The 15,308-nt window shown below is 41.9% G+C and overlaps 1 protein-coding gene across 3 annotated transcripts in view; it reads left to right on the top strand.

Annotated features, from left to right (window-relative positions):
• Nucleotides 1-12,459, top strand: part of LOC115273158 (ER degradation-enhancing alpha-mannosidase-like protein 2) — a 29,824-nt gene extending 17,365 nt beyond the window's left edge. For 2 of the 3 annotated variants that reach the window (XM_029916082.1, XM_029916081.1), the window contains 3 exons: nucleotides 5,747-5,891; nucleotides 8,902-9,023; nucleotides 11,148-12,459. In XM_029916082.1, the coding sequence (XP_029771942.1) occupies nucleotides 5,747-5,891; nucleotides 8,902-9,023; nucleotides 11,148-11,645 (765 nt within the window). In that variant the 3' untranslated portion in view covers nucleotides 11,646-12,459. Of the gene's footprint in view, nucleotides 1-5,746; nucleotides 5,892-8,901; nucleotides 9,024-9,741; nucleotides 9,837-11,147 lie in introns of all 3 variants that reach the window. The other variant, XM_029916083.1, reaches the window with a different exon arrangement.
• The last annotated feature ends 2,849 nt before the right edge of the window (nucleotides 12,460-15,308 follow it).

Below are 15,308 nucleotides of genomic sequence, written 5' to 3'. Positions count from 1 at the left end.
CCAAGGGGGCTTTTTTTTAATTTTTAAGTAGTTCGTGTATTTGTGTGTAAATAATACATATTGCAGAAATGGGACATGGTTGTGTATCAGAAGTTTCATTCCTGTTTTCATTTTTTTAGATGGAAGTACTGAGGAGCCTTATACACATAAATAAGTAGATGGAAATGCAAGGAGTTTGATTATTGCATTATCATTCAGTTCTTTGTAGTCATTGAGTAAATAGATTAAACCGTATAAAACTACCAGTATTCAGCCATTCAAAAAGGGCAGTATTATACGGTTCTTTCTTTATATGATAAAAATAATCATATAATCTGTCATCACAAATCATTTTTAATGATCTCTCTGCTGACAGTTTGACCAGATCCTCTTTCAGCTTTTTTTGAAGGCAGAGAATTGGAAACCATCTGGTATGCAAAAGAGTTTGTCACACAGTGTTTAGAGGCCTTCCTTTTTTTCAACCCTGCACTGATATTTTATTTTATTTTAATATAATTAATTGTCAAATTGGCTTACATACAACACCCAGTACTCATCTCAACGAGTGCCCTCCTCAATGCCCATCACCCATTTTCCCCTCTCCCCCGTCCCCCCCACCCTCAATTTGTTCTCTGTATTTAAGAGTCTCTTGTGGTTTGCCTCTCTCTCTGTAACTATTTTTCCCCCTTCCCTTCCCCCATGGACTTCTGTTAAGTTTCTCAAGATCCACATATGTGTGAAAACATATAATATCTGTCCTTCTTGACTGACTTGTGTCACTCAGCATAATACCTTTTGGTTCCATCCACATTGCTGCAAACGGCCAGATTTCATTCTGTCTCATTGCCATGTAATACTCCATTGTATATATAAACCACATCTTCTTGATCCATTCTCAGTTGATGGACATTTAGGCTCTTTCCATGATTTGGCTATTGTTTAAAGTGCCGCTATGAACATTGGGGTACATGTGCCCCTATGCATCAGCACTCCTGTATCCCTTGGGTAAATTCCTAGTAGTGCTATTGCTGGGTAATAGAGTAGTTCTATTTTTAATTTTTTGAGGAACCTCCACACTGTTTTCCAGAGCAGCTACACCAGTTTGCATTCCCATCAACAGTGCAAGAGTGTTTCATTTCTCCACACCCTCACCAGCATCTATAGTTTTCTAATTTGTTCATTTTAGTCACTGTGACTGGGGTGAGGTGGTATCTCAGTGTGGTTTTGATTTGTATTTCCCTGATGATGAGTGATGTTGAGCATTGTTTCATGTGTCTGTTGACCATCTGGATGTCCTCTTTGGAGAAGTGTCTATTCATGTCTTCTGCCCATTTCTTCACTGGATTATTTATCTTTCAGGTGTGGAGTTTTTAAAGTTCTTTATAGATTTTGGATACAAGCCATTTATCCTATTTGTCATTTGCAAATATCTTTTCCCATTTTGTTGGTTTCCTTTTAGTTTTGTTGGTTGTTTCCTTTGCAGTACAGAAGCTTTTTATCTTGATGAGGTCTTTATTTTAATCTCCTTGCCTTTGGTGATGTGTCTGGTAAGAAATGCCTGCAGCTGAAGTCAAGGAGGTTGTTTCCTGCTTTCTTCTTGAGGGTTTTGTTGGTTTCCTGTCTCACATTGAGGTCCTTCATCCATTTTGAGTTCATTTTTGTGCATGGTGTAAGAAAGTGATCTAGTTTCATTCTTTTGCATGTTGATGTCCAGTTCTCCCAGCACTATTTGCTAAACAGGCTGTCGTTTTTCCATTGGATACTCTTTCCTGCTTCGTCAAAGATTAGTTGGCCATACATTTGTGGCTCCAATTCTGGGTGCTCTCTTCTATTCCATTGGTCCATGTGTCTGTTTTTGTGCCAATACCATACTGTCTTGATGATGACAGCTTTGTGGTAGAGGCTAAAGTCTGGGATTGTGATGCCTCCCACTTTGGTTTTCTTCTTCAATATTACTTTGGCTATTCGGGGTCTTTTGTGGTTCCATACAAATTTTGGGATTGTTTGTTCTAGCTTTGAGAAGAATGTGTACACTGATATTTTAAATTTAACCTAGTTTGGTGCTCAGGAAATCTTTATTCCGCAGGGTCGTTAGAGGATGCTGGTAGGTACACCTTGCTTTTGGAAGATGGCAGAAGGGTAACTGTAAAGAAAACAGTAATAAAAGATACCCTGCCTTGGGGCGCCTGGGTGGCTCAGTCAGCTAAGTGTCTGACTTCGGCTCAGGTCATGATCTCACAGTCTGTGGGTTTGAGCCCCATATCGGGTTCTGTGCTAGCAGCTCAGAGCCTGGAGCCTGTTTCAGATTCTGTGTCTCCCTCTCTCTCTCTCTGCCCCTCCCCCGCTCGTGCTCAGTCTCCGTCTCAAAAATAAATAAAACAATAAAATAAAAAGGTTGCCTGCCTTTGTGTTACAAGCATCTTCTCGGGAAGATCCATTTTGGGAAAGCAGAGGATCGGGAAATCTATTGCCTTAAAACTATTTGTGACGACATTCCTCTTGGGAAACCTTCTTGTACAACCCAACCATACCACAGATCACACCCTTTGACTCTGGAATTCCATTTCTGTGATGTTCCCCAAGAAAATAATTCCAGAGGAAAAGATGCATGCAGATACTCCTAGCAGCGAAGTTCATGACAAAGGAAACCTAGAAATGATCCAGTACCCTATATTGGAGGAACAAATAAATGACTGCATCTTAATAGAATGGGTCATGATACAACTTTAATTTAAAAATTTGTATATAAACTCCTATGTTACAGGAAGAGGTAGTGAACAAGAATTAAGAAAACATGAAGGAATGAAATGTACTGTTAGACTATAGTGAGAAATTTGGAGTGATAATTTTTTTTTTTTTTTAATTCTTGGTGCGCCTGGGTGGCTCAGTTGGTTAAGCGTCTGACTTCAGCTCAGGTCATGATCTCATAGTCCATGGGTTCAAGCTCTGCATTAGGCTCTGTGCTGACAGCTCAGAACCTGGAGCCTGCTTAAGATTCTGTGTTTCCCTCTCTCTCTGCCCCTCCCCCACTTGCTCTCTGCCTCTCTCTCTCTCAAAATAAAGACATAAAAATTTTTTTTTAATTTGATTCTTTAGCTTTAACAATAACAAAAAATGAAGGCATTATATCAGGTGTACTCTGATTACAATGCTATAGAATTTTAGTTTTGTGTGTTAAGGAGCAGAAGAAGACAAAGATGTAAATGGCTGATACTATAAGATTAAGAAGATAATTATCTTTTTATTCCTCTGTGCTTTAAAAATAATTTATATAACTCTGAATAGAATACAAATTGGAGGGGCACCTGGGTGGCTCAGTCAAGTTAAGTGTCCGACTCTTGATTTCTGCTCAGGTCATGATCTCACGGTCATGAGATCAGGCCCTGTGACATTGTGCTATCAGCACAGAGCCTGCTTGTGATTCTCCCTCCCCCTCTCTCTGTGCCTCTCCTCTTCTCACGCATTCTCTCTCTCTCTCCCTCTCTCTCTTTCAAAATAAATAAACTTAAAAAAAAATACAAATTGGAAAGGTAGATATCAAAACTGTTTTCTCTGTGTGGTGAGGTTAAAGGTCACTTATACCTTTCTTTTTTATTTTGAGAGAGAGAGGGTGCAAGTGAGTAAGGGATAGAGAGAGAGGAAGACAGGGTCAGGGAGTGAGAGAAGTGGGGCTCATGAGAAGTGGGGCTTACCCGAAGTGGAGATCAAGCTCACCTGATACGGGACTCAAACTCATGAACCGTGAGATCATGACCTGAGCCAAAATCTGATGCTTAACTGACTGAGCCACCCAGGCACCCCAATATACCTTTATTTTTCAAATTTCCTAAAATAAAAATTAATAAAAGAGAGAGTTTGATAAGGAAAGAGTTTCATCTCCGTTTATATGGTACTTTTCCTGGCCTGAGCAAGGATCATGGGTTCTTTCTCTGTGAGATTATAATCACACTATAACCAGCATTTATTGAACATCTAATCAGTGCCTGGTAATCTATCTGACACATGGAGGTGATAAATGAATTATTTATGAGCAAATGATTTATATGCCAAGCACTTTACATAGAATTATCACAACGCATGGAGGCAAATGTTTCTTTATAGATGAAAGGAGGCTTAGATCTGTTTAATTTGTTCATTCATTTATTCATCAGTATTTGAATGCCTGCTGTGTTCTAGGACTTTTCCTCATGTAGATTATAGAGGGTAGGGCACAAGAGAAAAAAATTAAACAGACAAATGCATAAGTTACAATGAAGGAAACAGATGAGAGGCTGAGAGACAATGCTGGATGGGGACCTCACTTGAGAGAAGAATGCCTCCCAGAGATGTGATAACAGCGCTGATACTTCAAGAATCAGATGTGGGCAATGATGTTCCGGACAGAGGAAATACCATGTGTGAAGGTCCTGAGACAGGAAAGCGTTGGGTGTTTATCAGAAACAAGGAAAAGCAGTATGGCCACAGTCCAAAGGAGGGAAAGATCTATCACTGAAGTTCAGCAATGCCCAGATCATGCAAGGCTTTGAGGGCCACAGGGAGGTGTCTTGACTTTATGCAGAACCCGCGGGACGCCCTGAGGTCTGTTGTATGCAGTAAGGCAGTTCCTCTGGCTGCGTGGGGAGAGTAGCATGAGGGCAAGTGGTGGGGGCAGTGGGAAGACGGCGGAGATCATCCCAGCGTGAGATGCTGGTGACCAAACCAGGCACTGGAGATAAAGCGAGATAAATCTTGATGTTTTGGAAAATGGAATTGACAGGAGTTGCTAAGGGAATGGATGTGGGGGTGGAGCAAAGGGAGGAATCAAGGATGACCGCCATTTGCTAAGTCCCATTTACTAAGGGAGAGATGATGATAGGGAGGCAACTTTGTGGGGAAGTGAGGGAACCAAGAATCCTGTTTGGGAAACGTTACGTTTGTTCTATCTGTGAAGCATTCAGAGATGTCAAAAAGGGTCAGCTCTTTCCCTGCAAACTTGTGTTAATAGCTACTTAGCAACAGCTAGTAAAATTACAAATGCATATATTTTTGGACCCCGCAATCCTAATTCTGCACATCTGTCATACAGGTTACAGGTAAATTTGCAGGTGTGAGGTAACATATGTACAATGTTATTTACTACCCTATTACCTCTTACAGCAAATAACAAAATATTGGAACCAATCCAACCAGCTGTTAATAGGGAACTAGTTAACTTATGATCCAAGCAGTGGAATACTATGCAACTATATAATAGGAGGAGGGAGCTTTTTATATACTTATATGGAAAAATCAAAATCTATTGTTAAATGAATGAAAGTGCAGAACGGTATACTTAATAAGCTATTTTTTTAATCTGGGAAAAATAATCTATAGTCACACATATTTATGCTTATAAACTAATACAGAGTGATTTGGGGTATAGGGTAGGAGTGAGACTTAGTAAAATCAATTCCCTATTCTTAAAAATCTGAACCAGGTGGCTATTTAAAAACCGTAGCGGCCTTCATTGACTGAGCAGGGACTTAGAATACAACCTCTTTCCCTCATGATAACGTAATGAAATACGTGGTATTTATTTTGCATCTGATATATGAGGTTCAGAGATGGTCAGTGTATGGCCCAAGGCCAAACCTGCAAATCAGGTTTGATTTGCAGGCTTTTTTTGTCTCCAAGAGCTTTTGCTGTCTCTTCCCTGAGGTTGTATGTGGGATTTGGTGTGTGGAGTTGTTTTGTATGTGGGTTTTTATGCCTGGTGGCTATCTGCCTGACAACTGCTTGTCTCCTATAGAGTCTCATTGGGGACATTGATAATGCCATGAGGACCTTCCTCAACTATTACACTGTATGGAAGCAGTTTGGGGGGCTCCCGGAATTCTACAACATTCCTCAGGGATACACAGTGGAGAAGCGAGAGGGGTACCCTCTTCGGCCAGGTAAGCAGTATCTCCGGCCCATCACGACCTGTAGCCTCTTGTTCTCCGAACCCCAGACCCTCATGTTTCTATAAGGCTTCCTGCCTCACAAGTGCTCACAAGTTCATTTTTCCTGTTCTGCTTCCAGTGGCTCTGGGTGGTTTTCCTGACAGGACTTATATATCCCCATATTTTCAGATAAGGAAACTGAAGCCTAGTGGGCTGAAATGACTTGCCCAGGGCTAAGTATGGAGGTAGGACTGGAACCCAGACTGCTTAACTAAATCTTAGGCTCCTTCAAACTCCGGCAAATGAGTACAAAGGCAAGAGCCAGTTTGACTCTCTTTGAGTTCCTGCCGTCAGGATTTCAGAAGTATAAACAAACTTCCTAAGTCACTGGGTCAGGTGAATTGTGCTTCTACAGTATGGAATGTTAGAACTCTGCAATGGACCTTAGGAATGAATCATCCGATCTCGTCCACCACCCCATTTGCAGCTCAGAAGTCAAGGTGCAGAGAAGGAAGGTATTACACACTTGATAACTGTCTTAAAGTTCCTTTCCAGCCCTGATCCTCTGATTCACTGCAGGAAAGTTAAACACTGTGAGGAGGAGAAGGGAAAGGGGGCCAGAGGAAGGAAGCTTAGTCAGCACGCACAGTCACCCCCCACCCCAAAGTGGATTACACTTGCATTGTTAGACTCTTCCCACCTTCCCACCTGAATGCCTTTGAGCTGTGGGACAGGCCTTCTGGTGGCTTCTGGCCATTCTGTGCCCCGCTCCCCCAACCCTATTTCCTTCCTTCCCTAGATCAAGAGATTGTTGTGGGAGCTGAGGAAGGGGGAACACAAGAGGAAGTAGAACAGTAACTGTAAAGAATAAATTAGTCACTTTGATTCCTAGAGGCTACTGTTCTTCGTATTTCTCATGTGTTCATTCTCATGGCTTTTTTGTTTTTGTTTTTAAGAGAAAGCTCTCAGAAGGTGTTGGACCCAGTGTTACCAACAGATAAAATGAAGACAGTTTGGGACTAGAAGTAGGACATAGGCTTGTGCATTCTCCGAGTTAGAGGGAAACTGAGAGGCCTTCTAAATGGGATCGCCCTGTCATTGCCCTGGCAAGTGTTTTTCTAGTCTTTGTTCAGTTAGCACCAGTGACAGGGAGCTCACTACTTACAGAGGCACCCTGTTCCATTTGCAGGATAGGCTTGCAGGAAGGCGTCAATGGAAAGTAAGGCATCACAGCTAGGAATCCAATAATGCCTTAGTCCAGTCACCCTTCCTACCCTGAAACAATGCCAATGGGAGATAAGGTATTTCTCTTTCATTAAATTGGCCAGTGTGTTACGCTCTGGTACATGTATCTGATCCACAGTATTGAAACACAGAACCAAGCCTAAAGGTCTCTGAGGGTCTTTACTTCCCCCTAAATCCAAATCTAAGCCTTGAGCTGTCACCCTGTTTTAGAGAGTTGGCCAATCTACAAGAAATTAAAGCAGTGATAGCATATGTAGGCCCATGTGTGAGAAAGAGAAAACAAAATGGCTGGCCCTGGGTGCACTGAGCCAGCCAGCTGCAAGCAACAGAAGAGGCTTCCCGGGGGCACTATCTTTTCTTTTTTTGAATTTAATTTTTTTAATGTTTATTTATTTTTGAGAGGGAGAGAGAGAGAGACAGAGCGTGAGCAGGGGAGGGGCAAAGAGAAAGGGAGACACAGAATCTGAAGCAGGCTCCAGGCTCTGAAGTGTCCGCACAGAGCCTGATGCGGGGCTCCAACTCGTGAACTGTGAGATCCTGATGGGAGCTGAAGTCAGATGCTTAAACGACTGAGCCAGCCAGGTGCCTCTCTTTTCTTTCTTTGAACACACATAGTGTGTTCACTTACAAGTAAATGTACGCCAATCTCTGTCTTAGAATATGAGCAGTTAGATCAGCAAATTGTCTGTGGACCTGTGGGGTAAAAGGGATAGGTAAGAGAGAACTGGGAGACAGGCAGAGATTTTTTTTTTCTGAAAGGAAGAAAGAGATTTTGCAGTAATAAATCAAAAGGGAGAAAAGTGCTGGTAAAGGCCCAGGAAGAAACAGGGAAGGAAATTGGGAGGAGAGGTTGGTCTAGGAAGGAGAGAGTTCTCTCCTCTCTGAGAAAAGACAGGTGGAAAAGTAGAAATGTCTATTGAGCTACAGCTTCCACCTCCTGGGGCCACCCTAGAAGTCAAATCTTTCTTTCCCACACTGGCTCTTCAGATATTTTAAAGAAGTAAACATAGCTTCCCAAGTTTTCTTTTCTCCAGAATAAACGTTCTCTTCAGGACAAACTCCCATTGGCTAATATTCATCTGAAAATGGAGCCCATCCCTGTCAAATTCCAGTTGTGGCTGTAGAATAGGACAAGACTATTGCCTCATTCTGGGCCCAGTGAGCTGGTCGCTGTTTCTTTGTTAGATCGAAGATCAGCTCTTGAGTATCTTAACCTTCAACTTTTTGTCCATCCCATCTCAGAAAGGGCCTCATAATAATAGGTTCATATTCTTTAAGTTTTAGGATTAGGTTAGGCTGTTAGTGACAGAAAATGAGTAGTACTTAATTAAGATAGACATTTCTTTCTTTCTCACTTTTGGTCTTAAATGGCCTTTAAGGTTTCAGGGACCTTAATCCCACACCTGACTGCTGGGAATAGTTGTCAGTCTAAGCAGTTGTGTGTTTGGCTATAGTTAAGGATTCTGTTACTAAGGAAGAAGGAGGGGACAAATATGGGGAGACAGGGAGCGGCCTCTGCCACCTCTCTATTCCAGAGCCTAGCTGGCCGTCTCTCCCTCAGGATGGGAGTTCATGGTCAGTTTTAATGTTGATCTCCCCTAAGCTTCAGGCTTCAGGTATATTGGCTTCGAAAACTCCGCATTGAGTTGTCCCGTGTTCTTCCTGGTTGGGGCCCTGTGGACAAGGTAGGGAGGGGAGGAGTCTCACCCCCTGAGCTGGACCGGGAGCCTTCCCTGCTCAGCCCCTGGATGAAAAGGGTCTGCCTTGGACTTTACAGAACTCATTGAGAGCGCAATGTACCTCTACCGTGCCACGGGGGATCCCACCCTCTTAGAACTTGGAAGAGATGCCGTGGAATCCATTGAAAAAATCAGCAAGGTGGAGTGTGGATTTGCAACAGTAAGTGTTTCCACAGACCCAAAAGTTGAGAAATGTCTCCCCCTGCTGATAAAGAGACTCTGGAATATTAGCACTGAAGGGACCTTAGAGATGTACCTATACCTCTATTTTATAGATGGCAGGACTGAAGAACAGAGAAGCCAGGGGCCTTGCTAAAGTTCACAAAGCTTGTAGAGGTGGAGCTAAGGGTTCATTCTCAGGGATCTTGACTCTATGCTCTTGTCATTGTCCCTGCATCAGGAGTCCTCAAACTGTCTTACAGGCTACTGTGCAGGATGAATTTTGTGAGAAGTTTTGTGGAAAGGCCTATTAGGTAGATTTTAAAAGGGAAATAGGAAGTTCATGGCCTTATATTCAAACCCAGGAGTCCTTAATGAAACTGTCCTAGTGTTTTCACAGATGTTTATTAAATGTCTTTTATACATCAGGCACCATGTTTGGCCAGTGGTTCTAGCAGTGAACAAAGACCAAGTCCCTGAGCTGACATTTTATTAGGAAAAACAACGAACGTGTATCTGGGAGACAGAAGGCCAGTATGGCTGGAGGAACATGAACACGGAGGAAAGGGGAAGAGATCATGTTCCAGAGGGAGGCAGGAGCTGTATCATGTAGGGCTTTGTATAAGCTCTGGAGGAGAATTTGCATTTTGTTCTGCTTAGAACAAGAAGCCTGGTGGGACTGACAGCTGAGCAGTGACCTGGTATGATTTGTATTTTAGAACGATCACTCTGGCTGCTCTGTGGAAAGGGGATTGAAAGGGTCAAACCAGGGAAGAGCCATGTCACATCCTTGGAGCACCCAAGCAGGCAAGATGTAAATAAACAATCATTACAGATATGTAGAAAACAGATGTGTAAGAAAATTGTCCAGAAGAAAATTCACCAAAAAGTCTACAGAGGATTTTTAGGGTATGGGATTAAAAAAGACCAAGAAAAAAAAATTCCTTCTTTCTAAAAATTTTGTATTGTGGTTATATTCTGTAAGTAAAATATATATACATCTGTTTAAAGAAAAGACCTATATATGTAGAGGGAAAATAAAGCAGTGATCTGTTTTAGTTTCTAAATATGTTGTATTTTGTGAAAAGCCAAAGTGGGTAAGTCCATTGGGGCCTTCTTAGGAATATTTGACTGATTTCCTTGGAAATGAAAGCCCTCTGGAGGTCTTCCAAGGCAAATGATGGGAATAGGCGTCGGACTCCTTGGCCTTTGACAAAGAAGGCAAGACAATAATAATTTTTGGTACATCAAGTCCATATTTTAATCACATTGTGAAAAATAGATACCACTGAGAATTAGTTTTAAGAAAATATATCTCAAATTCTGAGATGTTAAAATAAATGTAGGAAGTAAACTTACGTATCCACAACTGTAAACTTAGTGTGGATTTTTCTTTATAAACACTTCTAATTATTATGGTAGCAAAAACTTGGATTTGTTAAGTAAATAATGCTACATTTTTACAGTGCCATTAAAGGGGATGATTAGATGTGTATGTGTATGGTCACAATAAAAGCAGGTTAATGGGGATAGGAATTGTCTTGTCCCTAGGGAGTTTAGGGGAGACCCGGTGATCAGGCAGTATTTCAGCAGAGGCCCAGGGTCCGGGAGAGAGCAAGCTGTAGGAAGGACGAATGGTCCAGGCTGAAAGAACAAGCCATGCAGAGCACCCGGGCGGAGTGTACACACACGATTGCTCACAGAACAGGACGGTCATTGGCTGGACCACAAGAACGAGGGAGGGAGTGGAAGAGTAGTCAGGGAGAGAGCAGGGTCCAGGCCATGAGGACCCATTAGGCCATGATAAGGACTTTGGTTTTTTAGTCTACCATGAAGTGGGATGTCAACAGAGGGTTTTCAGTGGAGGAGCGACAGCTAAGACTTACTGTATAAATAAACTTTAGGGTTAAGGAAGGAAGCAGGAAGCCCTGCTGGAAGATGTGCCAATCCGGGTGAGAGTCGGTGGTCCAGGCTTGGGAAAAGATGAAACTCTGAAACGTAAAGTGATTTTCCCGAAGGCCCTCTGCTGCTCTGTGGCAGGGCAGGAGCTCCTACTGCAGTCCCCTGGCCCTCTCTGCTGCCCTGTGATACCACTTCTGACTTGCTACCTCTTTCCTTGTGGCAGATCAAAGATCTGCGAGACCACAAGCTCGACAACCGCATGGAGTCTTTCTTCCTGGCCGAGACTGTGAAATACCTCTACCTTCTGTTTGACCCAACCAACTTCATTCACAACAATGGCTCCGCCTTTGACGCAGTTATGACCCCCTATGGGGAGTGCATCCTGGGGGCTGGGGGTTACATATTCAACACAGAAGCACACCCCATCGACCCTGCCGCCCTGCACTGCTGCCAGAGCCTGAAGGAAGAGCAGTGGGAAGTGGAAGACTTGATGAGGGAATTTTACTCTCTCAAACGGAACAGGTCGAGATTTCAGAAAAAAACCGTGAGCTCTGGGCCATGGCAACCTCCAGCACGGCCGGGAACATCCTCGTCTGAAAACCAAGACGAGGCAAGGGGAAAGAGGCCTAGCAGGCAGAAAGTCCCACTCCTCAGCTGCCCGAGTCAGCCCTTTACCTCCAAGCTGGCGTTGCTGGGGCAGGTTTTCCTGGACTCCTCATAACCACTGGATGACTTTTTTGTTTTGTGTTTGATCTAAACTATGACAGTAACTCTGCTTTTGATGGCTCTGTTTTTTCTATTTTACATGTTGGATTGTCTCAGGAGATTTCATTCAAAGAAATTATTCATGGCTTTAAAACAATGTGAGTCTAGTTTATTTTTCTCATACAGTTGAAGAAACAGCTGAACTCATAATCAGCCCACTCCACAGACCCCAAGGGTTGATGGTTGAATCTCCCTTCCTTTGAAGGCTCACCGCTTCCAGTATGTCCAAGGAGGGTGTTGTTAGGAATGTGTTCGTCACATCTTGCTCCCACCTGAGCTTCTGCCCTTGAACGCGCCCATCTGTCTGTCCAAGCAACAACACATGCTTATGAAGCACCTTTGTGCATCAGCTTCAGCCTTAGTGTTCAGTGTGGACTAGGCAGTTTTTATTCTCTGGAAAACAAAATTCTAGCGGAGACAAATAAACTAGTAGGTACGTAAAATAGCATTGTGGGAAGTGCCACGAAGATAATGGGATGTATGCTAGAAAATAGTAGGGAGAGGAAGTCTACCTTAGGGTGGTCAGGGAAGGCCTCTGAAGAAGTGAGCTTTTAAACATTTAATTATGGAAAACTAACAATAAACAGAAGTGAGGAGAACAAGATAATAACGCCCTATGTGCTCATCACCCAACTCTAGCAAGGCCAGCTTCAAAGATAGTCAGCTCATGGCCATCTTTTTAGAGTGAAATCCCAAATATCATTTCATAGGTATTTCAGAATATACCTCCAAACACGCCTATGAAAATAAAAAATTTTCCATTTATAATCTCCAAGTCTTTAATTATGTTCAAAATTTGTATTGCTTATTATAAATATAATTTGAATCAGGATCCAAATAGGGTACAGGTATTTGCAATTAGTTGATCTATCTCTAAAGTCTTCTAGTCTATACATGTTCTCTTTCTTTCTCTCTTTATTTTTTAATTTTTTTAAGTTTATTTATTTTGAGAGACAGAGCACATGTTGTGTGATTGGGGGAGGGGGCAGAGGGGGGGGAGAGAGAGAGGAGAGAGAATCTCGAGCAGGCTCCACACTGTCAGCACCAAGCCTGATGTGGGGCCTGAACACACCACCCGACTGAGATCGTGACCTGAGCCAAAACCAAGAGTTGGACACCTAACTAAATGAGCCACCCAGGTGCGCCTCTTCCTTTGTTTTTTTAAAAATCAATTTTGTTGAGATGATTTACATACAGTAACCTGCATCCACTTCATACATTTTCATAAGTTTTGGCAAACGTAGACACCTGCGTAACCACCGTAATCAAGATACAGAACAGTGCTCTCCAACAGAACTTTCTGGGATGATGGAATGTTCTGATAGAAATATTTGAATGATTGCACTGAGTAGCAACTACATGTGGCTGCCGTTGAACCCCAGAAATGTGGCACTGTGACTAAAGAACTGAATTTATTAGTTTTTAGGAGAATTTATATTTTAAAGAGTTTTAGGGTCACATGAATCTTGAGCAGAATGTGCAAAGATTTCCCACATACCCCTTGCCCCTACACCTGTATAGCCTTCCCCCATTACCAACACCCCCTACCAAAGTTTAGCATTGTTACAATCGAGATGCTACGTTGACATGTCATCATCATCCAGAGTCCACAGTTTACACGGAGGTTCACTCTTGGGTGTTGTACATTCTCTGGATTTTGACAAATGTATAATGACATGAAACCATTACAGTTTCATACAGAGTTTCTCTGCCCTAAATTCCTCTGTGTTCTCATGTTTATCCCTTTCTCACTGCAACTCATGGAAACCTCTAATTTTTTTTTTTTTACTGCTCCCGTAGTTTTGCCTTTTCCAACATCTATTTTATCCACCCCCCACCCACCTCCCCTCTGATAATCATCAGTTTGTTTTCTTTTTTTTATTGTTGTTTATTTTTGAGAGAGAATGAGCACGGGAGGGGCAGAGGGAGAGAGAGAGAGAGAGAGAGAGAGAGAGGGAGAATCTGAAGTAGGCTCCAGGCTATGAGCTGTCAGCACAGGACCCGACGCGGGGCTCAAACTTACCAACCACAAAATCGTGACCTGAGCTGAAGTCGGATACTTAACTGTCTGAGCCACCCAGGTGGCCCACCATCAGTTTGTTTTCTATAGTTAAGAGTATGGGGACACCTGGGCACACTCATTCGGTTGAGTGTCCAACTCTTGATTTTGTCTCAGGTCATGATCTCATGGTTCAAGAGTTCGAGCCCCGTGTCATGCTCTGTGCTGACAGTGTGGAGCCTGCTTGGAATTCTCTCTCTCTTCCTCTCTCTCTCTCTTTATTTCTCTTATCTTCTTTGGAGAGATGTCTGTTCATGTCTTCTTCCATTTTTTAAATTGGATTGTTTGGGGGGTTTGGCATTTAGTTGTATAAATTCTTTATGTTCTTAATATCTTGGATATTAACTCTTTATCAGGTATGTCATTTGCAAATGCTCTCTCCCATTCAGTATGTTGTCTTTCAGCTTTGTTAATTGTTTCCTTTGCTGTGCAGAAGCCCTTTATTTTGATGTAGTCCTAATACTTTATTTTTGCCCATTTCCCTTGCCTCTGGAGACATATCTAGAAAGAAGTTGCTATGGTTGATGTCAGAGAAATTACTGCCTGTACTCTCTTCTAGGATTTTCATGGTTTCATGTCTCACGTTTAGGTCCTTAATCCATTTTGAGTCTATTTTTGTGGATGGTGTAGGAAATCAATCCAGTTTCATTCTTTTGCATGTAGCTGTCTAGTTTTCCCAGCACCATTTGTGGAAGACATTATCTTTTTCCCATTGAATATTATTTCTGCCTTTGTAGAAGATTAACTATATAATTGTGGGTTTATTTCTGGGCTTTCTATTCTGTTCTATTGACCTTTTTGTCTATTTTTGTGCCAGTGCCATTCTGTTTTGATTATTACTGCTTCATAATATCACTTGAAGTCAGGAATTGTGATGCCTCCAGTCTTATTTTTCAAGATTGCCTTAGCTATTTGGAACTATTTGTGGATTTTAGGATTATTGTTCTAGAACCATGAAAAATGCTCTTGTTGTTTTGATAGGGATTGCATTAAATGTGTAGATTGCTTTGGATAGTTTAGACATTTTGACAATATTTGTTCTTCCAATCCATTAACATGGGATGTCTTTCCATATCGTTGTGTCCTCTTCAATTTCATCAATGCTTTATAGTTTTCAGAGTAGAGCTCTTTCATCATTAAGCTTATTCCTAGGTATTTTTTGCTTCTTTTGATGCAATTGTAAATGGAATTGTTTTCTTAATTTCTCTTTCTGCTGCTTCATTATTAGCATATAGAAATGCAACAGATTTCTGTACATTGATTTTGCATCCTATGACTTTACTAAATTTATTTATCAGTTCTAGAAGTTTTTTGTGGAGTCTTTATGGTTTTCTGTATATAGTATCATGTCATCTGCAAATAGTGAAAGTTCTACTTCTTCCTTTCCAATTTGAATGTCTTTTATTTCTTTTTGTCACCTAACTGCTGTGGCTAGGACTTCCAGTACTATATGGAATAAAAGCCTTGGGAGTGAACATACTTGTCTTGTTCCTAACCTGAGGGGAAAAGCTCTCAGTTTTTCACCATTGAGTGTGATGTTAGCTGGGTTTTTCATATAAG

The sequence above is a fragment of the Suricata suricatta genome, chromosome 12 (assembly GCF_006229205.1).
Source record: "Suricata suricatta isolate VVHF042 chromosome 12, meerkat_22Aug2017_6uvM2_HiC, whole genome shotgun sequence".
Lineage (NCBI taxonomy): Eukaryota > Metazoa > Chordata > Mammalia > Carnivora > Herpestidae > Suricata > Suricata suricatta.
Note: the sequence above shows the minus strand (reverse complement) of the source record. Positions and strands in the feature narration are given on the sequence as shown.